This window comes from Moschus berezovskii, chromosome 6, assembly GCF_049115385.1.
Source record: "Moschus berezovskii isolate FMDL1 chromosome 6, NW_MosBer_1.0, whole genome shotgun sequence".
Lineage (NCBI taxonomy): Eukaryota > Metazoa > Chordata > Mammalia > Artiodactyla > Moschidae > Moschus > Moschus berezovskii.
This window is the reverse complement of record NC_142465.1, coordinates 61132878-61158942: the sequence shown is the minus strand read 5'-3', so window position 1 is coordinate 61158942 and position 26065 is coordinate 61132878. Positions and strand designations below refer to the sequence as shown.

Genomic DNA, 26065 nt, shown 5'->3' with positions numbered 1-26065 from the left:
CGACTGTAGTCTCTGGGTTTTATTCTGATACAGGAAGGAAGCCATCTCTTCAGACTCCTTTCGATTAAAAAAATCAGGCATCCTATTCTTACATACGCAAGTTTTTAAAATTTTGTTTTAAAACTGAAGATCAACAGTGTAAATCATATAGTGGACACTAAACTGGAATTTAAACAATGAAAAATAACACTGTAAAATATTATTAACTGTCAGTGAAAATTAGTAATACAACTTTTGCTGAGAGTTCATCAGACCCTCAAGAAAGGTTCTCCGTTCTCAGCCCTGTGGAGAAACGCAAAAGGAAGGAAAAATACAACTAAAAGTGAACTGAATTGATTACCACTTTCTGCCACTATTTAAGCCATTTCAGTCTTGATGCCCCAGACTCCTCGTGGTGGGGAGATAAGAGAAATAAAACGAGGTGGGGGAAGCATTTAGAAGAAAGAGGAGCACAAACAGCTGATTCAAATGTCAATCTGACTATCCAAAAATACAAAAAAAAAAAAAGGCTAGGTATTTGTGCAAGTTCTTAAGTGGAACCTGTCACCTCCCTCCACCAGTCACCATGTTGCCTACCAACAACACAGGGCTCAAGCTTCTCAATGTTAGTTAAGTCTACTTGGAAAAAATACATAAAAAGACATCCATGCAACTGAGAGCTGAATTTAAATTTTTCCACACCGGTCTCTGGTTTAACGAACCTCTGGGACTGTTATTCGGTCATTTTTCATCATTATGCAAGAACAATTCATTTTGAATGAATAAACACTCTGTGGAGTTACTAGGCTAATGGTCACAAATGTTGCAATTTGGGGCTCCAGAGGTAATCAAAACCGAGAAGAGTTTTCAAAGCCTCAAGAGTTAGCCGCAACTGCAAACGAAGTGTAGGCCCAACTTTTAAGCTCCAGAAAATCTTGTATGTGCCAACTCAAACCTCTGTCCCTCCAATAAACTCGGGCACCACCAAGATCTGAAACACTCCAACACCTTTCCCTCCCATTTTTCCAAGGCTCGAAGAAAAACGGAGGTCCAAGAAACACATGGGACTAGTCACCCTGGAGCACAAGGGCGCAAGTTTTCAGGTCCCACCGCACAGGCCACAGGTGGCCCCAGTCCCCCCACCACCGCCCCCCGCCCCGCGCCCCTCGCTTCTCGCCTGCGCTCCCGGTACACACCCGGGGCGTCTCTGGCCTCCGGGCCGTCCTTCACCGGAGGCTCGGGTCGACCCACCGCCCGCGGGTCCGCGCAGAGCCAGGGCGGGGAACCCAGGTCAGGGGGCCTCCGCCCGCCCGCCCGCCACGCCCCCGCCCCACGGGCCGCCCGCGTCGCCCGCCCCCCCGGCCCGGAGGTGGCCTCACCTCACGCGGGCCGTAGCGGGGAGGGCGCCAGCGTCTCCGCCCGCCGCCCGGGCCCACGGCCGCTCGGCTGCGGCTCGGCCCCGACGGCCGGCGGCGGCGCGCTTCTGGGGGCGGGCTCTTCTCAGCGGGGGTTTCCCCAGCGCCCAGGGCGGGGGAGCAGGGGGGACTGGGGCGGGGGAGGGGAAAGGGGCTTGGGAAGGAAGGGGGAGAGGGGGAGAAAAGGGGGAAACCAAACCCGGAAAGGGAGAAAAGGGGGGAGGGGGGAAATCAGAAGGGGAAGAAAGGCCCAGAGTCCGCCCCCCGCTGCGGCCTGCGCCCGACGTCACCACGTCCGGCGTAGTCGTCACCGCGTCCTGCGCCCGGCACTTCTGTGCTTCCTGTGTGCCTTTCTCCGCGCCTGCGGACCCCCTCTGCGTGTTCACCCACCTACCCCGTACGCTCACTCACGCTCTCAACTCTGTCGCTTCCGCTGCGTTACCTATGTCTTCAGCCGCCAATCCAGATCCACTGCTCCCCTTAGTTCACCTGAAAAAGATCAAGCCTGTCAGAGTCACCCTTGATTTAAACATGATACTAATAACTGAAATTTTTAAGTTTACAGAGTACTTTCAAAATCGCCTTTCACCTAGGACTGTAACTCCTGCTCCCAAAACAGCATATATGAAGTAGATACTTGTAGTATAAATGAATAAAGATCATGTAGTAGGTAAATGTCCATTTTTCCCTTGATGTAAAACTTTAACTCTACATAAAGTAGGTTTCAAATGGGTATATCTTTCCTTTTCTCCTTTGCCTTTAGCTTCTTTTCTTTTCATAGCTGTTTGTAAGGCCTCCTCAGACAACCATTCCAAAGAACAGCAAGGAGAGATAAGAAAGCCTTCCTCAGCAATCAGGGCAAAGAAATAGAGGAAAACAATGGAATTGGAAAGTCTGGAGATCTCTTCAAGAAAATTAGAGATACCAAGGGAACATTTCATGCAAAGATGGGCACAATAAAGGGCAGAAATGGTATGGACCTAACAGAAGCAGAAGGTATTAAGAAGAGGTGGCAAGAATAAACGGAAGAACTATACAAAAAAGATCATCATGACCCAGATCATCACGATAGTATGATCACTCACCTAGAGCCAGATATCCTGGAATGTGAGGTCAAGTGGACCTTCGGAAGCATCACTACAAACAAAGCTAGTGGAGGTGATGGAATTCCAATACAGCTATTTCAAATCCTAAAAGATGATGCTTCTGTGAAAGTGCTGCACTCAATATGCCAGCAAATTTGGAAAACTCAGCAGTGGCCACAGGACTGGGAAAGGTCAGTTTTCATTGCAGTCCCAAAGAAAGGCAATGACAAAGAATGCTCAAACTGCTGCACAGTTGCACTCATCTCACATGCTAGTAATGCTCAAAATTCCCCAAGCCAGTATGTGAATCATGAACTTCTAGATGTTCAAGCTGGATTTAGAAAAGGCAAAGGAACCAGAGATCAAATTGCCTACATCCATTGGATCATTGAAAAAGCAAGAGAGTTCCAGAAAAACATCTACTTCTGCTTTATTGACTATGCCAAAGCCTTTGACTGTGTGGACCACAGCAAACTCTGGAAAATTCTTCAAGAGGTGGGAATACCAGACCACCTGACCTGCCTCCTGAGAAATCTGTATGCAGGTCAGAAAGCAACAGTTAGAACTGTACATGGAACAACAGACTGGTTTCAAATCAGGAAAGGAGTACATCAAGGCTGTATATTGTCACCCTGCTTATTTTACTTATATGCAGAGTACATCAAGTGAAACACCAGGCTCGATGAAGCAGAAGCTGGAAACAAGATTGCTGGGAGAAATATCAATTACCTCAGATATGCAGATGACACCACCCTTATGGCAGAAAGTGAAGAACTAAAGAGCCTCTTGAAAATGAAAGAGGCTAGTGAAAAAGCTGGCTTAAAACTCAGCATTCAGAAAACTAAGATCATGACATCTGGTCCCATCACTTCATGGCAAATAGATGGGGAAACAGTGGAAACAGTGAGAGACTATTTTGGGGGGCTTCAAAATCACTGCAGATGGTGACTGCAGCCACAAAATTAAAAGATGCTTGCTCCTTGGAAGGAAAGCTATGACCAACCTAGACAGCATATTAAAAAGCAGAGACTGCCCGGCTAGCTTAGTCAGTAGAGCATGAGACTCTTAAAAAGCAGAGACATTACTTTGCCAAGAAAGGTCTAGTCAAAGCTATGGTTTTTCCAGTAGTCATGTATGGATGTGAGAGTTGGACTGTAAAGAAAGCTGAGCACCGAAGAACTGATGCTTTTGAACTGTGGTGTTGGAGAAGATTCTTGAGAATCCCTTGGACTACAAGGAGATCCAGCCAGTCCATCCTAAAGGAAATCAGTCCTGAATATTCATTGGAAGGACTGATGCTGAAGCTGAAACTCCAATATTTTGGCCACCTGAAGGGAAGAACTGACTCATTGGTAAAGACCCTGATGCTGGGAAAGATTGAAGGCAGGAGGAGAAGGGAACGACAAAGGATGAGATGGTTGGATGGCATCACCGACTAAATGGACATGAGTTTGAGTAAACTGTGGGAGTTGCTGATGGACAGGGAGGCCTGGCATGCTGCAGTGCATGGGGTCGAAGAGTCAGACATGACTGAATGACTGAACTGAACTGAACTAAAAGTAGGTTTAAGTCCATCCTGTTTAAAATCACTGATTCACATCACCACTCTTTAACACACAATTCTTTTTTAAAAGATCGTCTTAAATTTGCAACTTCTCCCACACTGTCCATCCTAGGCAGAATCAATTTAGTTACTGATTACATGTATTTGCATCATTTCTTTACTAAGTCCATCAAAGCATTGTAGTCGTACATGGATAGAATTCAGTCATTAAATATTTATTATGCAATGGTGCTAGTGGTAAAGAACCCACCTGTCATTGCAGGAGATGTAACAGACAAACAGCTAATATTTTATCAATATTATATATATGTGTGTGTATATATATATATATACACACACACACATATATGGGGTTTCTCTGGTGACTCAGTAGTAAAGAATCCATCTGCCAATGCAGGAGATGCAGGTTAGATCCCTGGGTCAGGAAGATCCCTAGAGGAGGGCATGGCAGCCTGTTCTTGCCTGGGAAATTCCATGGACAGAGGAGCCTGGTGGGCTACAGTCCATAGGGTTGCAAAGGGTCAGACATGACTTAGTGACTAAAGAGCAACAACAAACAGGTGCTGTAATAGAGATGTGTTCGATGTACTGTGGAAACTCAAGAAGGAGCTGTTAGTTCTTAGACGTCGTAAGAGAGATCAAATGAGCTACAGAAATGCTAAAGGTGAAATTTCAGCTAATTTCAGCTAAATTTCAGCTTGAAGAATATAAGTTGGAGTTCATCAGAGAGGCAATGGGTAACCAACAAGGCTGTAAAGATAAGAAATTCTCTGTTCCTTCAAAAATCAGCAGTTTCCAGGTTTTCAAGTTGGAGGCAGGAGGCAGTGATGGCCAGGAGGAAATAATAATTAATATTAGTATTAATGTTATGTATATATGTATATAGGACTTCCCTGGTGGTTCGGTGGTAAAGACTCTGTCTGCCAATGCAGGAGACATATGCAGAAGGTGCAGGTTCTATCCCTGGTTCGGGAAGAACCCCTGGAGAATGAAATGGCAATCCACTCCAGTATTCTTGCCTGGGAAATCCCACAGTCAGAGGAGCCTGGCGGGCTACAATCCATGGGGTTTGGAAAGAATTGGACACAACTTAGGGACTAAGGCAACTAAACAACAACAATATATGTACATGGAGTATAGGGTATGTAGCATTCTCCATCTGTTATTTCAATTTAATCCTCAAAACAGTAGGTATTGCCCTGTACTCATTTTATAAGAGAAGGGTTTCCCTGGTGGTATAATGGATAAGAATCTGCCTGCCAGTGCAGGAGACACCAGTTTGATCCCTGGTCCTGGAAAATTCCACGTGCCACGATACATGAGCAAAGAAGTATCACAGCTACTGAACCTGTGCTCCACAGCAAGAAAAGCCACTGCGGTGAGAATCCCATGCACTGCAACGAAGAGTAACTCCTGCTCCCCAGAACTAGAGAAAGCCTTCCCAAAAGCAATGAAAACCTAGCACAGCCAAAAATGAATAAAGAGAAAAAAAAACTCTAGTTAAAAAAGAAAAGGATAAGGAACCCTGGGGCAACAAAGTCCCAGATTTTGAACTGAGACATTTTATCTTCATAAACTGCTCTTAATCACTACACTCTTAGAAGTGCAATTGGACTCGGTGGGGGAGAGGGGAAGGTAGGGTGAACTGGGAAAATAGCATTGACATATATACACTACCATATATAAAACAGTGGGAAGCTGCTGTATAGCACAGGGAGCTCAGGTCAGTGCTCTGTAATGCCCTAGATTGGTGGGATGGGTTGGGAGAGACTCAAGAAGGAGGGGATGTATGTATACATACAGCTGATTCACTTTATTGTACAGCAGAAACTACCACAATATTGTAAAGCAATTATACTTTAGTAATAAAATAAAATTTAAAAAAAGATATGTAACTGAAAAGGGCAGGTTTCAAAGGATCTGTGTGTCATAATGCAGAGTGAATCAGTAGGGTCTTTTAGGGACAAATGCAGTAATTGAAGAACAGCTAGGGCAGAAACATGAAGCATCCACCCCTAGGAGAAACCCTGCTCTGTTTCTCCTGCTTTTGCTAACCTCTTATTTCCCACCTGTTTGTCAGAGAGAAGAGAAGCAGTTGAGATCATCTTAGAGTCTGAGGGGGTCTGGGAAATACATAATGTAATTAAGACATGAAACAAATAGCCATGTAACTATTTCTCCCAACCTCCAGGTAAAGTTATATCCAAGAATGAAATTAGGAATATTAAAATATTAGATATAAGATCAGTTCCTGTAGGTTGGAAGATTATTAGAAAATGACTACTAATAGGTACAGGGTTTCTTTGGGGAATGATGAAATGATTCTCAAATTAGATAATGGTGATTTTTGCAGAACTCTGTGAATGTACTAAAAACTGGTGAATTATATACTTTAAAGGGTGAATTTTTTTGTGTGTGAATTTTTTTGTTAAAATTCAATAAAACCCTTATTTTATAAATAAACCTATACTAGAAATTAAATCATAAATCTACTTCTATCACAGGTACGAATAAAGAAGAAGAGGGACTTCCCCAGCAGTCCAGTGGTTCCAACTGTGTGCTTCAATGCAGGGGGTGAAGGTTCCATTCCTGAGCGGGAAACTAAATTCCCATACACTTTATGGCAAAAAAAAAAGAAGAAGAAGAAAAGATGAGCCCCTGTTGAAGAGCTAATAAACTGTGACACAAAAATTCAATCGAGTGTGATTTCTGATAACCAGCCAGTACACTAGCATTGGTGTTGGAGAAGACTCTTGAGAGTCCCTTATACTGCAAGGAGATCCAACCAGTCCATTCTAAAGGAGATCAATCCTAGGTGTTCATTGGAGGGACTGATGCTAAAGCTGAAACTGCAATACTTTGGCCACCTCATGCGACGAGCTGACTCACTGGAAAAGACTCTGATGCTGGGAAAAGTTGGGGGCGGGAGGAGAAGGGGACGACGGAGAATGAGATGGCTGGATGCCATCACCGACTCTGTGGACATGAGTTTGAGTGTACTCCGGGAGTTGGTGATGGACAGGGAGGCCTGGCGTGCTGTGATTCATGGGGTCGCGGAGAGTCGGACACGACTGAGCGACTGAACTGAACTGAACTGAACACTAGCATTTATTCATCCAATAAGTGTTTTAACCACTTGTATTATAGTTCCTGTGTGCAGTGCTAAGAATATGAATGGCAGCATGTGCCACAATTTCTAAGCCTGTGCTCTAGAGCCAGTGTGCTGCAACAAGAGAAGCCCACGCACCACAGCTAGAGAAAGCCCCCACGCAGCAATGCAGCACAGCCAAAAATAAATAAAATTTTTAAAAAAACTTTACCCTATGCAAAGTTAAAATGTCATATTAAAAAAAAAAAGCATGTAGCAAGAATAATAATAAACTTTAATTAAGAGACTTCCTTGGTGGTCCAGGGGCTAAGTCTTTGTGTTTCCAATGCAGGGGGCATATGTTCGATCCCTGGTGGGGGAACTATGATCCCACACAACACGAAAAGTGACCAAAAAAATGAAACAAAAACACCCTGGTGCAGTCAAATAAATAAAATAAATATTAACAACAACAACAACAAAAAAAAAACTTTATGAAGATGGAAATGGCAACCCACTCCAGTATTTTTGCCTGGGAAATCCCACGGACAGAGGAGCCTGGCAGGCTACATTACATAAGTTCACAAAGAGTCAGAAATGGCTTAGTGACTAAACAACAACTATACAGATTTTGGATTTCTGTCTTTCAGACCTGTGCAAGAATAAATTTCTGTTGTTTTAAGCAAAAAAAAGAAAACTTTAATTAAGCACTTATTCTGTGCCAGCCAGTGTAAGTACTTTATAAAATTATTTAAATTTCAAAACTCTCAGAAAATCATTAAAGATCTGTAATTCCATATTCAAAATCCATAGGGCCAGGCATGTTTCAGAGTTTAGGAAATTTCAAAAAGGTAAAATGGGGAAATCCTTGGCAGTCCAGTGATTAGGACTCTGCACTTGTACTACCAAGGGCACAGGTTCAGTCCCTAGTCCAGGACCTAAGATCCCACAAGCCATGGGGTACATGGTCAAAAAATAGAAAAGTAAAATGGTACATATATATCACCCATAATCAAATAATATTTCTGGAGTAAAAATGTATAAATAGTCTCTAGTATGAGTTTTTAAAAGACCACGAGTAACCACACTTTTCTTCAGGTCAGGTTTGGTTGCCGTATGAACTACCTCCAAAGTAGTATGGATTACAAGGTTTTTTGGATTTTAGAATCATGAATAATCATTTTTCCCATTTCTCTGATGAAGAAATTGAAGTAAGAAAGATCAAGTTGCTTGCCCACAGTCATACAGCTTATAAAAGGAAGAGACAGAATTTTAACCCAGGCCATCTGGCTTAAAAATCTATATTCCTAACTCCTCCTGACCACCCCTGCCAGGTAAATCCCTGCTGTGGATGCAGAGACTTGTCCTTGGAGACCTGCTACAATCTCAGAATGTATTTTCCTAAAGAGGAGAAACCTCCAAGTCCGAGGAAATCTAGATCTCAAGCTCTTTCTCCATTTCAGACCTCCCTCTGAGGACCCAGAAGACCTGGCTAGCACAGTTCCCTTCCCCTTTTTTAACCTTCAGACTGGATGTGATTTTTGAGCCCCACAGGGCAAAACCCAACCCAGGGCTACAAAGGAGTCTGGACTGTGAGCCTCTGGGAGGGAGGAAAGGGCGGTAGGGCTTTGAGATGGACCAGGCAGGGGGAAATGAACTCTCAACAACCTACATGACAATGACCTTCAGTGTCCTGCCAATGACCCCCTCACGTTTGAAAGTCATGTTTTAACATTCTATCTTTAAACCTCTGATCTCCACACCCAACTCCCACCCCCTACTGCCAGGCTTCCGAGCAAGGCTATCAATCTGAAGAGGAATTTCATCTCTGACCTTTGTCCCCAGGCCTGGCAGCTCACATGGGTAACCCACCCTCTCCCAAAGTTGGCCGAGGGACAATCCAACCAACCTCGCCTCACATCCCCCACTCTGTACTTTCATTGACTATGTGGCTTCTGCCAGGTTCTACCTGTAACTGACTTCATCTCTCAAGTTGGAAGTTTGACAGCTCTACCCCCTACAACCAGGAGTCATGCCAGCTGGACACACTCTCCTTCCGGGGCCCCCGGCGGCCAGCAGGGAAGGAGCCGAGACCACAGCTGTTGAGACCCTGAACCCTGGGGTTGCAGCTCTATCTCAGGTCCATAGCTCAAGGAAGCCCCTTGGCGATGATCTGCTCCTTGTTCCTGGCCTTCCTGGTCCTGGCTGCAGCCATGGTGGCCACTCCCAGAACTGACAGACAGTGTGCAGCATGCGGGGAGCCTGCCTTGGACCTGGAGAGCCACCGGGAGCTGCTGCTTAACCTGGCCAAGAAGAGCATCTTGGACAAGCTGCACCTCAGCCAGCGCCCCACGCTGGGCCAGCCTGTGTCCCGAGTTGCTCTGCGGGCTGCCCTGCAGCGCCTCCATGGGCCCCCACAGGGTGCGCTTCCGGAAGCCGATAGGGGACAGGAGTATGAGATCATCAGCTTTGCCGAGACAGGTGGGTTCTTGGCCTATAGATTTTCCCCCAAACTCTATCTCCTCAGGAAACGAAAAGCTTCCTTCCCAATATCTAACCTCTGACTTTCTCCCCAAAACCATCCCAACTCTGGCCTCCCACAGCCTATAGTCTCCTAATCCCAGGCTCCCAACCCCCACCCACCCAAGCGCTCCCTTATAAGTTTAGACTTGACCAATGGGCACCTAGGAAGTGGGTACCTTTCACTTCTCTTTGAGACTGCCTACCCCTATCTCCCCTGGTTCCTTTCTCTGCAGGCCCCACACACTTCCACAGTCTGTGATGTGAGCCCAAACACTCCCTGAGCCTGGACTCAGGGTCTGGGACTGGACAGTCTGTCCCTCCTCTGGCCCCAGGATCCAGCCTCTCTGTACCCGCTCCCCCCCCCTCCCCAGATACCTCATTTGGGTAAAAGGTAGAAAAGTGAAACACTCCAATTACAATTTCACTCCACCGACTCCTGTCCTCTTGCCTTGATTACCTTCGGTCCCCACATCAGAATAAGGCCAAAAGGGGGCTCAGAAAGATATTTAAAGGATAGATAAAGAACAGGGGTGGGGTAGAGAATTTAGTGAACAGTTGGAGAGAATATCAAGAATTCAGAGACAGGGGAATTCTTTGGTGGTCCAGTGGTTTTGGAAATGGCAACCCACTCCAGTGTTCTTGCCTGGAAAATTTCATGGATGGAAGAGCCTGGAGGGCAGGCTACAGTCCATGGGGTCACAAAAAGTGGGACGTGACTGAGCATGCATGCCAGTGGTTTAGGACTCTGCACCCTCATGGCTGAGGGCCCAGGTTCAATCCCTGGTTGAGGAACTAAGATCTCAAAAGCTTCAAGGTGAGGCCAAAAAAAAAAGAATTCAGAGACAGGATCTGAGAAACAGAACATAAACAAATGATCTCTCTTGCCTCTGAGCTTCTTGCAAGTTTTGTCTTAGGTTTAGAAGGCCCTTCCCAATCCCGGTCCCTTTCCTTTGGTCAGCATCTATTCCCTTCAAGACCCAGCACCCCTATCCTGAAAATACCCACCCTGACTTGAGGCCGAGGGGCTCCCTCTCTTGTGGCCCCCATACTCTAACCCGGAACCTGGACCGTCCTTGTGGAATTGCCTGTTTCCAGATTTTCTATGAAGTCTGTCTTCCCATAGAATTCAACCCCTTGAGTTCAGGAACTGTCATTTATTCCTCACATTATCACCAGAGACTAGTATATAGTAGAAATAACTAACACTTATACAATATTTGGGCTTCCCCGATGGCTCAGTGGTAAAGAACCTGCCTGCAATGCAGGAGACACACAAGACTCAAGTTTGATCCCTGGGTTGTGAAGGTCCCCTGGAGGAGGACATAGCAACCCACTCCAGTATTCTTGCCTGGAGAATCCTATGGACAGAGAAACCTGGCAGGCTACAATCCATAGAGTCGCAAAGAGCTGGACGTGACTGAAGCAACTGAACACGCACACATACAATGTTTACAGTGTTCTAAGCCTTTTATAGATACCAACTCCTTGAGAGCCTCACAAGTCAGGTAGGCAAATACTATTGTTGTCTGTATTTTAAAAGTGATGAAACTGAGGCTCAAAGAGGTTGAGTAGCTAGCTCAAGGTCATATGACCAGTAAGTGGTCCTTGACGATTATACCACTCTGCCTCTTGCAAACAGAGTAAATGCTTGACAAACAACCAAACCATTCTGTAGGTCAGCTTGACCATGTCTAGAGTCCCCAGTGATGAATGAGACCCTATTCCATCTCAAAAAATGGTGTCTGCTCGTAATTAAGAACACAAACTCTGGAGCCAGATAAACTGGGCTCAAATTCTGGCTCAGCTACCTATTAATATATATCCTGGGTTGTTGATTGTTTTCTCAGTTGCAAAACAGAGATAATGAGAGGATAGTTGAGAGAATTAAGTGAACTAATTAATGTACTTAGAAAGAATGGTCTTCCTGGTGGCTCAAACAGCAAAGACTCTGACTGCAATGCAGTAGACCCAGGTTCAATCCCTGGGTCGGGAAGATCGCCTGAAGAAGGGGATGGCAACCCACTCCAGTATTCTTGCCGGAGAAACCCACGGACAGAGGGGCCTGGCAGACTATAGTACATGGGGTTGCAGAGTTGGACACGACTGAGCGACTAACACTTTCACTTTCTTTCACTTAGAAAGGAGAAGGTGGGAGGGAACTTAGAATACTCAACTTCTGCCCATGAAGAGTTTAATTGTTACTGCTAGGAATAAATTACTTAGAATACAAGGCAGAATGAAATTAATGCTGGATGAGGACACAAGTACTTGATGGCCAGAAGTCAGTCACTGGGACCTGATGGGACAGGAAAGTTTTTCAGAAGTTTCCAAATAGGCTAGATTGTACAGGAAGTTGACTTCAATGGGTAAAAAATGGTAAACAACATCCTAAATGGAAAAACACAAGTAAAACTCTGAAGAAATGGACTGCATTTGGAGTTGAAGGTAGTTTGGAGCGAATGAATACAAAGTGGACAATGGCCATGAAACCATGAGTCCTTTGAATACCACAATCCTGGTATGTTTTTATTATTATTTATTGCTGTTACCATCCTATCTGCAACTAAACCTTGTTAATTTATTTTTTTAATATTTATTTTAATTTTTGTTACACTGGGTCTTCATTGCTGTTCACAGGCTTCTCATTGCTGTGGCTTCTCTTGTTGCAGAGCACAGGCTCTAGGCGTGAGGGTGTCAGTGGTTGCAGCACGTGAGCTCAGTAGTTGTGACTCATGGGCTCCAAAGTGTGGGCTCAGTAATTGCATCTCATGGGGTTAGTTGCTCCTCACATGTGATCTTCCCAGATCACGGGTCAAATCCACGTCCCCTGCACTGGCAGGTGGATTCGTTACCACTGTGCCTCCTGGTTGGTTTTTTTTCACCTTTGTATCCCTGATGCTTAGCCTGGTTTCTGGCACATTGTGGCAGTAATGACCATTACCAGATATTTATTGCACCTGCCTCCTCTCAGTTAATCCTTGCATAAAGTGGACTTTATCATTCCCTGGTCACTCAGACGGTAAAGAATCTGCCTGCAATGCCAGAGACCCAGGTTCAATCTCTGGGTCAGGAAGATCCCCTGGAGAAGGTAATGGCAACCCACTCCAGTATTCTAGCCTGGAGAATTCCATGGACAGAGGAGCCTGGCAAGCTACAGTCCGTGGGTCGCAAAGAGCGACTAACATTTTATCATTCCCATCTTAAGAATGCAGAAACTGAAACTCGAAGAAGATAATTTACATGGTCAAGGTCATACAGCTTACAAAGGGCAGAATTCAAACACAGTTCTCTCTGACTTTAAAGTCTATATCTTTCCATATTTGCTAATCAATGAATGAATACAACATTCAGGCTGGAGGGGGTGTGACCCAAAATGAACTTTGGAGATGAGAATGACTGATCCCTGGATCCTATCTTTTACATTTAAATATTTTAGTTTCAAGTTTTCATTCCAGCTTAAGCTATCATCTCCACCATTGTGTGAAAGAGAAGATCTGAGAATTGTTCTTTCTGGAGATACAAAGAGAAAGAGCTTGGGGCCCCGCAGAAACCAGGGGAAGAACCTCCAGTGGCGTCCTGACGCTGGCTCAGACTGGCTCTTGAGGCCTGATGGTGAACATCTGCCAACTGTGCATCCAGTGGTATCACATTGGTAGTCTGAAATTGGCCAATGTAGCAGAATGTATTCCTCAGAAATTGGCTAACACTATTAATCAGTGCCTTTTCCCCCTACTCTGGAATCCCCTTGTTAAATATTTACCAGCACCACACTGCCTTTGACCTAAAAATTCAAGTTACCTGCTTCCCACATACCTAACGTACAATGCTGAGACAGGAATGGAATAACCATCATAGATACACCTGTTCAAAATGGGAGAGAGGGAAGGAAGATGCAGAGCAGTCACTGGTTCATGAAAATTCTACCCTAAGTCTGGAATTCCTTTAGTTAAGGCTTTTTTCTGCGATTTCCCTCTCCTCTTAAGAAGAGCCCACCATTGTTCTCCTAGGCTTCTAGATCCGTTCTCTCAACCCTAAGTGACAGCCCCAGAGTCTTTCCTTTTAAATAAAAAGTGGCCTGTGTTTGCACCTGAGTAGTTTTCTCAGCCTGCATCTGCCCAAAAAAGTTGGGGGCCTGGAAACCTGGAGACTTCTTTTCATTCTGAGTCATCTCTATCTCTTTTAGTCCAAATTGGTGCTGCTTTCACTATTAAAATTCTCTTTAACACTCTGTGAGCCTTCTAAATAATAAATTATAGTCTACTCAGTCAGACAAAAGGCTCTCCATTCTAACAAGACAGGTGCCCGTCTTTAGGTTACAAGTCAGGGTGTTGGGGGATAAGATTCTTAGAAGCCCTTCTGTCTAGTTGAGAGAATCTATAGAAAAACATCTTACATTTTAGGTCTTTGAACTTCCCTGGTGGCCCAGTGATTAAGACTCCGTGCTTCCACTACAGGAACACTGGTTCCATCCCTGGCTGGGGAGCTAGTGTGACCAAAAAAAAACAGATCTTAACAAAGATGTTAGACCCTAACAAAAGGTCTTAGAGCTTACCCTTTACTGTTTTGATCATAATTCTGAAGCCGTGTTTTACCTGCAGTGTCCTAGGGGTGATTTTTGCCCTGAGACCATTTCTTAGTTTGAGAACCTTTTGCCAGGCAGAGCTGAGGAATGAAAAAATATTTTATTGTTCAATCTAACAAGTCCTATTGGAAAGTTTTTCTCTAAATTCTGCTTGAACATTGAACAGTTCCTTTTTTAGTTCATCTCACTCTTGAGATGCCTTATCATAGGCAGCTAAAATAAGCCAATTGGCACTTTCAACATTCTGCCTGAAAATATCTTTAGCTAAATTCACAACTTTGTTAGATACCATTTCTAGCTTCCAAGTTACCAGAGACGATAGCCAATACATAACACAGGTTCCCCTTTCTCTAGCTTCCAACAGCGATTTCTTCACTGTCCTTCCTGCCGTCACTAACAGTCTCCCTGATGTCCTTCCATCGCTTGTCTGCCACCCAGTCCCTAAGCCTGCATTGCATTTTTTTGGCCTTTGCTATTGGTATACCCCCAGGAGATCCAACCAGTCCATTCTAAAGGAGATCAATCCTGGGTGTTCACTGGAAGGACTGATGCTAAAGCTGAAACTCCAATACTTTGGCCACCTCATGCGAAGAGTTGACTCACTGGAAAAGACTCTGATGCTGGGAAAGGTTGGGGGCGGGAGGAGAAGGGACGACAGAGAATGAGATGGCTGGATGGCATCACCGACTCTGTGGACATGAGTTTGAGTGAACTCCAGGAGTTGGTGATGGACAGGGAGGCCTGGCGTGCTGTGATTCATGGGGTCGTGGAGAGTTGGACACGACTGAGTGACTGAACTGAACTGAACTGAACCCCACTTCAGATACTTATTTCTGTTTTAGTTATCCATTAATATAGCAGATCAGCTCAAACATTGAGGTTTAAAGAGAAAAAAAATCAGTATTTTCTGTGATTTTATAGTTTTACTGGACTTATTCTGAGTAGTTCTTTCATTTGACGTGGGATCAGTGAGGTCATTCAAGCAATTGCATTCTCAGATGGGGCTGAAATCTCTAGGATGGCCTCTGATCTTCCGAAGTCTCTCTCCACATGGCTCCTCATCATTCAGTAGTCTAGCTCAAGTTTCTTTAAAGCATTTAGAGGTTTCCTGGACTCCTCTGGCAGTCCAGTGGTTAAGACTCCACACCTCCAGTACAGGGGGTGCAGATTCAATAACCAGTCAGGGAACTAAGGTCCCGCATGTGGCCGGATGAAACAAAGCAATTTAAAATAAAGGTTTCCTTCCAAGAGGAGGAAGCCTCAAAGTACTTATTAAGTACTTATTAAGCATCTACTTGCAGCATGCTTGCCTACCTCTCATTGACCAAATCAAGTCACGTGCCAAGCCCAGAATTAATATGGGAAAGGATTGCACAAAACCGTGAATATTGGGAGGTGGTGTTCACTGATGGTCAACAGTGTAAAACCATGGGGTGGTTTCCATGCTTCGTAAGAGTTCAAGGAACAGAAAAATCCAGTATAGGTCAAATATAGTCATTAAGTGGCAGAATGCCTAATCATACAAGTTTTCTATGCTCTGTGTGTGTGCTAAGTTGCTTCAGTTGTGTCTGACTCTGAGTGTCCATGGACTATAGCCCGCCAGGCTCCTCTGTCCATGAATTTCTCTAGGTAAGAATGTTAAGGGTTTTATTTATTCTAATTATGGCTGTTCTGAGTCTTCATTGCAGTGTGCAGGCTCTTCCTTGTGTGACTAGGCTTCTCCTCTAGTTGTGGCACTAGGGCTTAGCTGCACCACAGCATGTGAGATCTTAGTTGCCGGAGGATCAGGGATTGAACTCATGTCCTTTGTATTGGAAGGTGGATTCTTAACCACAGGACCACCTGTTAACCAGAGAAGTCCCTGTTAAGGGGTTTAGATTTTATTCAAATAGCAATGGGAAGCCTTTGAAGGGTTTTAAGCTGAGAGGATTAAGTTGATCAGATTTATGCTATAAAAAATTTACTCTGGGACTTCCCTGGTGGTCCAGTGGTTAAGACTCTGTGCTTCAACTGCAGTAGGTGTGAGTTTGATCCCTGGTTAGGGAACTGAGATCCCACATGCCACATAACACAGCCAGAAAAAAAAAAAACTTACTCTGACTAATGTGTGAAGAATGGTTTTGTGGGCAAGAGTGAACCAACCACTTGGCAAGCTATTGCCATAGTTCAAGAAAAAGATGACTGTGGGTTGAACTAATGTATGGTAGAGGAGGTGAGGTTAAGTGAAATTATATTATGAACTGGAGATGTAGTTGACAGGCCTGCAGATAATTTCAAAGAAGGGAATGAGGGCAAGCGAGACTTTGGTTTAAGCAATACCTTTATAGGGAAAAGGAAGATTGAAGAAGGAACAGGTTTGAGTTGGGGGTCGGGGAGGATAAACCTAGAGTTCTTCTCTGAACTTGAAAAGTTTGAGATAGCATTGGCTATCCTAATGGAATATCAGATCTGTGGCTGGATATACAAGACTAAGGCTCAGGAAGAGGTCAGGGCCACAGATACAAGTATCTGGGGAGTTATCAGCATATAGATGAAATTGAAAGCCAAGGGAATTGATGGGATCTTTCTGGGAGAGAGTACAGATAGAGAAGAGAAGGGAGCTGAGGACCTCCAACGTTTAGAGGTCAGGCAGAGCAAGAGGAGCTGTCAGTCAAAGAGACCAACATAGAGTAGCCAGAGTCATGAAAGCCAAGAGAAGGAAATATTTCCAGAAGGAGGGAATGGTCAACTGTGTCAAACTCCTGCTTAAAGTTCAGGTAAGGCAAACACAAAGATGAAACCATCTGGATATAGCAATGTGGAAGGTGTTAGTGATCCTGACAAGAGCAGGAGTGAAGGGAACAGAAATCCAATTAATGTGTTTCAGTAGGTCAGATGAGAGATGAAGAGAGGAAATCGGGCAACAGTGATAGGTACAGGAAGAAATGCAGAGCCATTTTTTTTTTGGCCGAGCTACATAGCATGTGGAATCCTAGTTCCCTGACCAGGAATTGAACCCACGCCCCTCGCACTAGAAGCATGGAGTCTTAACCACTGGACAGCCAGGTAAGGCCCTATGCCAGTCATTAGAACCACTCTGGTGAGGAACTGGATGTGGAGAATAAGGGAGGTGATCTTAGGGTTTCTAAAGATGATAAGCAAAGTAATGGTGCCACCAGTTCTAAGAACAGAAAGAGAGGTATATAGGGAGGAAAATATGATTTCTACATTTCCACAGAATGTGGCAAAATTCAGCAGTTAGAAGTTTAGGCCTGAAGCTTGGTGATTCCCAAGATGCAAAATGGTCTGGACTAGACTGACAGATTCGGGAATCACCAGTATAAGATTTGTGTTGGCTGCCCACAACTGTTGGAGAAGGCAATGGCAACCCATTCCAGTACTTTTGCCTGGAAAATCCCATGGACGGAGGAACCTGGTAGGCTGCAGTCCATGAAGTCTCGAAGAGTCGGACATGACTGAGCGACTTCACTTTCCTGCATTGGAGAAGGAAATGGCAACCCATTCCGTGTTCTTGCCTGGAGAAGCCCAGGGATGGCGGAGCCTGGTGGGCTACAATTTATGGGGTCACACAGAGTCGGACACGACTGAAGTGACTTAGCAGCAGCAGCCCACAACTGTGGGTCAGGCCTCCCCTCAGTGTACAGTAAAAGGAAACGGGACTTCCAGTGGTTAAGACTCTGAGCTTCCCCTGCAGGGGGGTGGGCAAGCTCAATCCCTGGTTGGAGAAATAAGGGTTAAAAAAAAAAAAGAGGAAATGAAGGTCAAAGACAGGCCAAAGAACTCTTGCACTGGAGGGATGGTCAGAGAAAGAAAAGGCAGTACGAAAATTAAGGAAGAATCCTAAGAGAGTCGTGAGAAGAGATTTTTAAGATGGAAAGGGTCCTTAACAATGCCAGGACTGTGGTTGAGAAGGAATGCACAGGGAGGTAGCAGGTAGAACTGACACTCAGAAGGCCACAATGATGGGGGCTTCTTGTGTCCATAGGCCTCTGCAACACCACCCAGACTCGTCTGGATTTCCACTTCTCCTCTGACAGCTCAGCTGGCGGCTTGGAGGTCCAGCAGGCCAGCCTCATGTTCTTTGTGCAGCTCCCTCCCAATACCACCTGCACTCTGAAGGTGAGGGTCCTTGAGCTCAGCCCACGTGACACCAACCTCACCTCAGCCACTCAGTACCTGCTGGAGGTAGATGACAGTGGTTGGCACCAGCTTCTCCTGGGGCCTGAAGCTCAGACTGCCTGTAGCCAGGGGCACCTGGCCCTGGAGCTGGCCCCCGAAGGACAGGTGACTTGGAGCCCAGTCATCCTGGCTGGGGCTGCACATAGGCCTTTCGTGACAGCTCGGGTGAGAGCTGGGGACAAGCGCCGGGTTCGTCGTCGAGGCATCGACTGCCAGGGCAGGTCCAGGATGTGCTGTCGACAAGAGTTCTTCGTGGACTTCCGGGAGATTGGATGGCACGACTGGATCATCCAGCCTGAGGGCTATGCGATGAACTTCTGCACAGGGCAGTGCCCCCTGCACGTGGCAGGCATGCCTGGCGTCGCTGCCTCCTTTTACACTTCGGTGCTCAATCTTCTCAAGGTCAACACAGCTGCAGGCACCACCAGAGGGGGTTCATGCTGTGTGCCCACCGTCCGGCGCCCCCTCTCTCTGCTCTACTATGACAGAGACAGCAACATTGTCAAGACTGACATACCTGACATGGTGGTAGAGGCCTGTGGGTGCAGTTAGTCTGTGTGTGGTACGGGCAGCTGTGGGGAGGGGGGACAGGCGAACACACCCTGATGGAGGTGCTCTTCCTTGATAGTAGGGTGTGGCCCTCTTACTGCCTCTGTCCCAAAGATGGACACCCTCTTCCTGAGCAACTTGGGGAAATTTTCCCCACTTTGATGTGAAGAGACCTTCATCTAGGGAGGGTCACTGTGATCTAGGGAGAGCCATGGTGCCATCTTCATAATGACCAGCCCCTTTCCTAGGGCAGAGTCCATTCAGCAAGCCCCACATGCTCAACTGTCACCCCAGGGACTCTGATCCATCTCCAACCGTGAGCAGTGCCATCTGAGTCCCAGACAGACACCCACAGCCCAACTGCAGTCCCGCCCACAATCCACTGTGCCTCCCTGCCCTTTCTACTGCACATCCCCCACTGCAGGATGAGTTGGCCAGCCCCGTTCCCTGCTTTTCTGGATCTCCAGAGAGTCCCTCCTTAGATTCACCAAACCTTACATCCTCTCTATGTCTTGAGCCCTTTTCCCTCTGACTTGCCCAGTGGGTTGCTAAAGGCTTGGAATGCCTTCACTCACTCTTTGTCCTCTGCATCTGGCTCTGTACCCTTGGGGGCTGACTCACCTGAGTTCCTTTGGCCTCTGGCTTCCTGCTGAGTTTGACTGGCCTAGCAAACTAGCAAGAATGGAAAGCTCTTGCAAGTCAAGAGTACGGAAGCAGCGATACCAGAACTTGGGCAGAGCTGGAGCTGTGGAGGGAGTGGGGAGCTGGACAGGAGTTGTAGGGATATGGGCATAGCCACAGTCACACAGAACCATGGAACCTAGGCAGAGGGAGAGGAATAAGAAACACGGTGGCCTCTGTCTCCTCTTAACCTTTGATCTGCCTTTTGCTAGTTCCTGGGTGCTCCAACATCCCTCCTCAGTTTCCTTAACCCTGCCCATACCTCTGAAAAGAGGTCCCTCATTGAGTCTTCTTAGAGATGCAAACATAGACAGCTGAGTGGGTCTTTTCTTTCCTGCCAGGACCCTGACTGGCACCCCCGATGACACAGAGCCTGCCCGCCCTGCCCACTTTTCTCTCCTCACAGTCTCCTTCCAGCTGTACTTTATGTCTGTCCCACATGTCATGACTCCTCCTTCCCCAGGCCACCTCCTTTCTTAGGCCCCGTCCACTTCCTAGAACCATCTTCACTGGTCTTCCAGCTAATAAAGACACGGGCTTTACTTGGTCCTCTCCTCCCTCTGTCCTCAGTCTGAGAGATGAGACAGATCACTGTTCAACCAGCAAGTAGGTGACAACCTGTGGGCATACACATGGTGGGAGGCGGAGACAAGGCAGCCTTCTTGCACTGATTCTCAGGGCTCCAGCCAGGAGTCCTGTCTGGGAGATGGAACTGGCCAAGGGCCACTTGAGTGGGACGGAGAGAAGAAAAGGAAAGTCTGGGGAGAGGAGAGGGAGGCATTTGCTCTGAGACTGAGTCCTCTCCAGACCTTTGCCCTCTTCCCCCACCATCTCCCCCCACCCCCGTTAGCTGGACAGCCCTGAACCATGGGGTCGATATTGTCTGCAACCCAAGGCCGAGATTGTGCAAAACCCATGTGTCCTTTGGGAAACGTGATGTCTGTGTTTGTTCAGCATATAACCCCCTCCTATCCAGGTCTGAGGTCCCTGGAAAAGGCACCCTAAAGGAGAAAGTCTGAAAGAGACCTCCTGGAGAAAGGCAAATCTGAGCTGCGGGCTTCGTGAGCAAATGCTTACTCACTCAGAAGATCTCTGTCCTTGGACTTTATGAGATCTTCACCTAAGGAGAGAATCTGAGGAAGCCTTCTGGTGCTCGGCTGCCCTCTTCTACCACTGTCACCCACCCCGAATCCGCCCCTCCCAGATCTACTCGCCCTCCTTCCAACTATAGCTTCAGTCCCCAGGTTCAAGACTAAGGTGAGGTGAAGTGAGGTACTTGCCTTGGAGATAGAATTTTAAGGGGATGTCAAAAATTCCATCAGTCAAGATAAATAATATTTTAATCCAATATTTTTTTAAAAATCAATGCAGAAATATCCAAGATGAACAAAATAGCAAATTTTAAAATAAACTAAATGTAACAGGAATCAGTGTTATTCCTTCGCTTTTTTGGCTCTGCTTTTGACAAAAAACAAAGAGTGGAATTGTCCTCTTCCCAACCTTTTCCTCCAGGGCTCCCTGGCCCCTGACACTAGGCTCCTCAGGCTTTTCTCTGTAGGGCAAGATACGCACTCAGGCTCCTTCTACTTCCTCACCCACTCTCAAGCCTGTCGCTACCCCCCAGCCCCCAGCCAGGTTGGTGGTAGGGCGGGCCTGTGAGGCAGATGGCTGGGGTATTTATAACCTGGGAGCACTTCTTGGGAAAAGTGACTAAGATGCTAAGAGCATATTTATAGCTAGGTTCTGACGTAAGTGTCACTGGGGAGGTAGGGGCAGGCCATGCACAGCAGCAAGAGGGTAAGAAGAGCTGGAAATTGGAAGCACCTCACAGAGAGGGCAGGGGAGGAATGGGGTTGGTGACTCCTGCAGTCACTTCTGGATGCTCCCTTGACTCAGGCTCACCCACAGGTTAGCCCTCGGAGACAGCACCACAGGCAGAAACCTCAACTTTGCAGTTCTAGGGTCCAGACCCCAGTGGGTAGAGAGGGCTGTCACTCACAAGCTTGACCAACAGAGAGGGCGCTGGCAGCTGGGGAGAGCCCTGGACAGAGGGGACTTGAATATGACTCAAGATCTAGGGAGAAAGGCAGGGTGGAGAGAGGGTCTAAAAGTCTCATTGGCTCCCTGCCCACCACAGGTGCTGTAGCCTGGCACCCATCACTGCCCTCCATTGCCACGTGTCAGTGATGAGGTCCAAAACAGAACTGAAGGTAGCAGTGGTGTGGTCCTGATGACAGCCTCGACTTTCCAGCAGCGGCGAGTGGAGAGAGCTGAGGCACCAGCTTCTCGTTCTTCTGGCGTAGAGGCAAGGTCCCCAGAGGGAGAGGTGGGGAAACAAGCCCTCTGAATCTCTCCACATCCCACAGCAGCCCCTTCCCTGGAAAGCTGGTCAGCGCTAAGCCTTCTGCTGTCCAGCGGCTCAGCACTGCCACATGGTGGACACTGGCGGTACTGAGTCCCGGCCCCCAAAGCGCCACCTCTCTTCCCCTGTGCCAGAATCTAGCAGTCTATCTTGAGAGCCACCAGCGGCTGAATAGCCCCGAGATTAACAAACTGGAATAGGGGCCCATTTCCCAAAACACACTCACTTCCTCCCAGCTTCTTGAAGAAACTGGGGCATAAGGAGAAAGGCTGATGATGTGAGGCCTTGGTCCTCCCATTTAAAGGCAGTGAGGAGTGTGATAAGGAAGGCTGGGATTGGGACTCAGGTTGCTATACTGGCCATGTTTTGTTCTTAAAATCCCATAAATCTTCCATGTCCCACCACCATTAACTGAGGCTGGCACCACTCCTGCTGCTGCTGCTAAGTCACTTCAGTCGTGTCCGACTCTGTGTGACCCCATAGATGGAAGCCCACCAGGCTCCCCCGTCCCTGGGATTCTCCAGGCAAGAACACTGGAGTGGGTTGCCATTTCCTTCTCCAATGTGTGAAAGTGAAAAGTGAAAGTGAAGTCGCTCAGTCGTGTCCAACCCTTAGCGACCCCACGGACTGCAGCCCACCAGGCTCCTCCATCCATGGGATTTTCTAGGCAAGAGTACTGGAGTGGCTTGCCATTGCCTTCTCCTAGGATACCCCAAATCTAGGCAGCTCTTGGAGTCCCCTGAAAGAGAGCCAGTGTCTGGAACAGGCCCTTCCAAGTCTCATGCCCTTCTGCCATCCTTGATGGACTCTGCCCTGATGTAATATTGCATCACCACCACCCCCACCTCTCCAGGTTTCCCCAGACATCACAGTGACATGCCATCCCCCGCCCAGGCTCCAGCCCTCGTCCACGTTGTGCTCCGGTCCAACTGGACTCTGGGCAGCCAGCACAGGCAAGGTCAGGAGGTAACTTCTGTGCCCCATGACACTGCCACCTTGGCCTGGGCAAGAGGACTCCAATCCTACCGCCAGCCCCCCGGCCTCTCACCCCTGTCCCAGTACCATTGCTAGAAATAAAAAAGAACCGAGTTCTCTTTCTAGCCCAGAAAAATAACCACTGGGATTCCCAGCTGCCTCATGGAAACTGCTGCAACAGTGGAGGCCAGGAGCTAGACAGACTGGAGGTATGGGGGGAAGTGACCTTCCCACCTTGCTCACATGGAGCTCCCTCCCCCGAGCCCCAGACCTTGGGGATTGAGCCTGTGAAATCCTCCTCCTTCTTGCATCATACGTGTGCACATCGCCCCCCACCCCCTCCACCCCTACCTCAAGCTCCGTGACCAGGGCCAGATGGTGAAACCTGAGCTCCAGGGGGGAACCTCCACCCACGGCAGGGGCCTGATGGGCAGCACAGCTGGCCAATCCTGGAGCTCAGAGGGTAGGTCTGCCTGCTGACCACTAGGTGAGGAAGCCCTAGGTTGCTGGCTCCAGAGAGGCCCCAGTCAGTAGCCAGACATGAGCTGTGAGGGTCGAACTGGCAGACTGCATTGAACATCGCTACCCATTGGACCATCCACTGTAGAAGACAGGTGGCTCTACCCTTGACCAAGGGTAGGTGTGGCACTGGTGGCTGCAGCCGCCGTGCCCTCCTCATTGGCCTCCACGCAGCCAGTCTCAACAGGAGGAGCAACGGCACTCCAAGGCCCCCAACGTGACCCTGGGCTGTTCACCAGGACCATGGGGCTCCCCAATGTCCAGCTCCAGCTAGTGCTGCTGTGGGCACTGGTGTGGGCACAGGTGGCAGGGTCTGCGTGTCCCTCCTGTGGGGGCCCCCCACTGGCACCCCAAGCAGAGCGAGCTCTGGTCCTCAAGCTGGCCAGGCAGCAGATCCTTGAGGGACTACAGCTGACCAGTCGTCCCCGGATGACTCATCCTCCACCCCAGGCGGTGCTCACCAGAGCCCTCCGGAGACTGCAGCGGGGAAGAGTGGTTCCAGAGAATGGGGAGCAGGTCATCAGCTTTGCTGTTCTCACAGGTAGGTGAGGGAGAGACAGGCAGAGATTTGACAGGGCAGGGAGGCAGAAGGGGAGCTTGACAATGATAGCAGGAGCAGAGGAAGCTGGGTCTGGAAGGAAGAGGAGGAACTGGAGCCGGGCTGGCCTCAGAGTCCCTGCCTCTTCCGAAGGTGGGAGCTAGGGAGAGCGGCGGGCAGGGCTCTCGGGAGTCTCAGGGGACAGCATCACCTCCGCTCACATTCTCCAATCCCTTCTCCATCTTTCTGGCAGACTCCTCCACTGCCACCTGCAGCTCCATGCTCACCTTCCACCTGTCCACTCCTCGGTCCCACCACCTGTATCATGCTCGCCTCTGGCTGCACGTGCTCCCCACCCTTCCTGGCCCTCTTTCCTTGAGGATTTTCCGATGGGGGGGCAGGAGGAGAGGCCGAGGGTCCCGCGTCCTTCTGGCTGAGCACCAATTGACAACCCCAGGCTGGCACGCCCTGACTCTGCCCTCTAGCGGCTTGAAGCATGAGGAGTCTGGTGTCTTGAAACTCCGACTGGACTGCAGTCCCCTGGAAGGCAACTGCACCGTCGCCCCACAGCTCCTGGACACAGTGGGAGAGCAGCGGCCCTTCCTGGAACTTAAGACCCGGCTCAGATTGCCTGGAGCAGGTCGGGCCAGGAGGAGGACCCCCAGCTGTGAACCCGAAACCCCCTTATGCTGTCGACGAGATCATTATGTAGACTTCCAGGAGCTGGGATGGCGGGATTGGATCCTGCAACCTGAGGGGTACCGGCTGAATTACTGCAGTGGCCAGTGTCCCCCGCACCTGGCTGGCAGCCCCGGCATTGCCGCCTCCTTCCATTCCGCTGTCTTCAACCTCCTCAAGGCCAACAACCCTTGGCCCTTGGGTACTTCCTGCTGTGTCCCTACTGCCCGAAGGCCTCTCTCTCTCCTCTACCTTGACCGTGATGGCAACGTGGTCAAGACAGATGTGCCGGATATGGTGGTAGAGGCCTGTGGCTGCAGCTAGCAAGACGACCTGGGGGTCTGGAGTGAAGAGATCAACCTAGGGGTCCCCAGGCAGAGGGCCTCTGTGGCTGGAGGCATCAGGTTCCTGACCCATACCTCCACCCCATGGGTCATCTGGCAATATGACTGGATTGACCCCTCTGAGACCCAAATGGGCACTTTTGTGTCCAGTCTCTGGTCCATTTCAGGCTGGTTGATATGTGGGGGAGATGGGGAAAGTGTGTCCTGTAAAGGAGTCTATTCAGAAAGTGTGAGTTCCTACCCTAAGCTGTCCGAGAAGATGGGAGGGAGTGTGGGAAGGAGAGGGCAGAGAAAAATCACTTAGTCTCTTCAGAGAAGAGAAAGTCCTCAAGTAAGGGAAGGAAGAAGCAACCAAGAGCCCAGCAGCCTTGGGATGGGGGAGACAGTCTGGTCAAGGGTAGGGGCTGTGGAAGTGCTAGAAGGGAGGCTCAACAGGGACCTGGGCAAGGGGCTAAGGGGAGGTATTTAGGAAAGCCCCAGAAATGGGAGTCCAGAAAGAACAGTGCTAAGCCTGAAAAATTTTCTGGTTTTCCTCTGGGGCAGGACCCATCGGAGAGGCAAATGTTTATACTTTCCTAATAAAAATGAAGAAAAAAACATCAGCAAGTGTGAATCATGAAGGGTTGGGATGATGGTCCAAAACAACAGTTCTCAGAGTGTGGCCTGGGAACTCCCAGGAGGTCCCTGAGACCCTTCCACATGGTCAAAACTATTTTCACAATAAAGCTAAGATGGTACTTGCCTTTTCATTTTCAACTTCTCAATAGTCTGGAGTGGAGATTTCCAGAAGCTATAGGACATGTGATTATATCATCTTTCTGACATCTTTGTTAATGGGATGTGTGCTTGTGTATTCTTGGGTTACAACTTTTTTTTTTCAGTTTTAATGTCTAGCATGGTAAGTTGATATAAACACATAAACAAAATCTCAATAATTTTTAAGAGTGATAAAGGGATATTGAAAGCAAATTGTTTGAGAATCACTGATCTAGATTCTTGGATGG

General features: G+C 47.9%; 3 protein-coding genes across 23 annotated transcripts in view; 2 read left to right on the top strand and 1 right to left on the bottom strand.

Annotated features, from left to right (window-relative positions):
• The window catches only part of R3HDM2 (R3H domain containing 2), a 160072-nt gene extending 158528 nt beyond the window's left edge, over positions 1-1544 (bottom strand). For 15 of the 21 annotated variants that reach the window (XM_055395886.2, XM_055395896.2, XM_055395893.2 and 12 more), the window contains exon 1: positions 1359-1495. The gene's annotated coding sequence lies outside the window, so the exon portion shown is untranslated. Of the gene's footprint in view, positions 1-1175; positions 1199-1358 lie in introns of those variants that run through there. The other 6 variants (XM_055395885.2, XM_055395899.2, XM_055395892.2 and 3 more) reach the window with 4 other exon arrangements.
• A 7755-nt stretch (positions 1545-9299) lies between these two features.
• Positions 9300-18967, top strand: INHBC (inhibin subunit beta C). The gene is made up of 2 exons (XM_055394307.2): positions 9300-9612; positions 18222-18967. Exons 1-2 carry the CDS (start codon positions 9300-9302, stop codon positions 18965-18967), a joined length of 1059 nt encoding a protein of 352 aa, XP_055250282.2.
• Positions 18968-23385: 4418 nt separating this feature from the next.
• On the top strand, positions 23386-25587 carry INHBE (inhibin subunit beta E). Its single transcript, XM_055395942.2, has 2 exons — positions 23386-24042; positions 24293-25587. The coding sequence occupies exons 1-2, from the start codon at positions 23745-23747 to the stop codon at positions 25039-25041; spliced, it is 1047 nt and encodes a 348-aa protein (XP_055251917.2). The 5' UTR covers positions 23386-23744; the 3' UTR covers positions 25042-25587.
• The last annotated feature ends 478 nt before the right edge of the window (positions 25588-26065 follow it).

Coding starts and splice junctions, on each gene's coding strand:
- INHBC (XM_055394307.2), top strand. CDS start 9,300: ATGATCTGCTCCTTGTTCCTGGCCTTCCTGGTCCTGGCTGCAGCCATG. Junction 9,613..18,221: donor CATCAGCTTTGCCGAGACAG/GTGGGTTCTTGG, acceptor TTGTGTCCATAG/GCCTCTGCAACACCACCCAG.
- INHBE (XM_055395942.2), top strand. CDS start 23,745: ATGGGGCTCCCCAATGTCCAGCTCCAGCTAGTGCTGCTGTGGGCACTG. Junction 24,043..24,292: donor CAGCTTTGCTGTTCTCACAG/GTAGGTGAGGGA, acceptor TCTTTCTGGCAG/ACTCCTCCACTGCCACCTGC.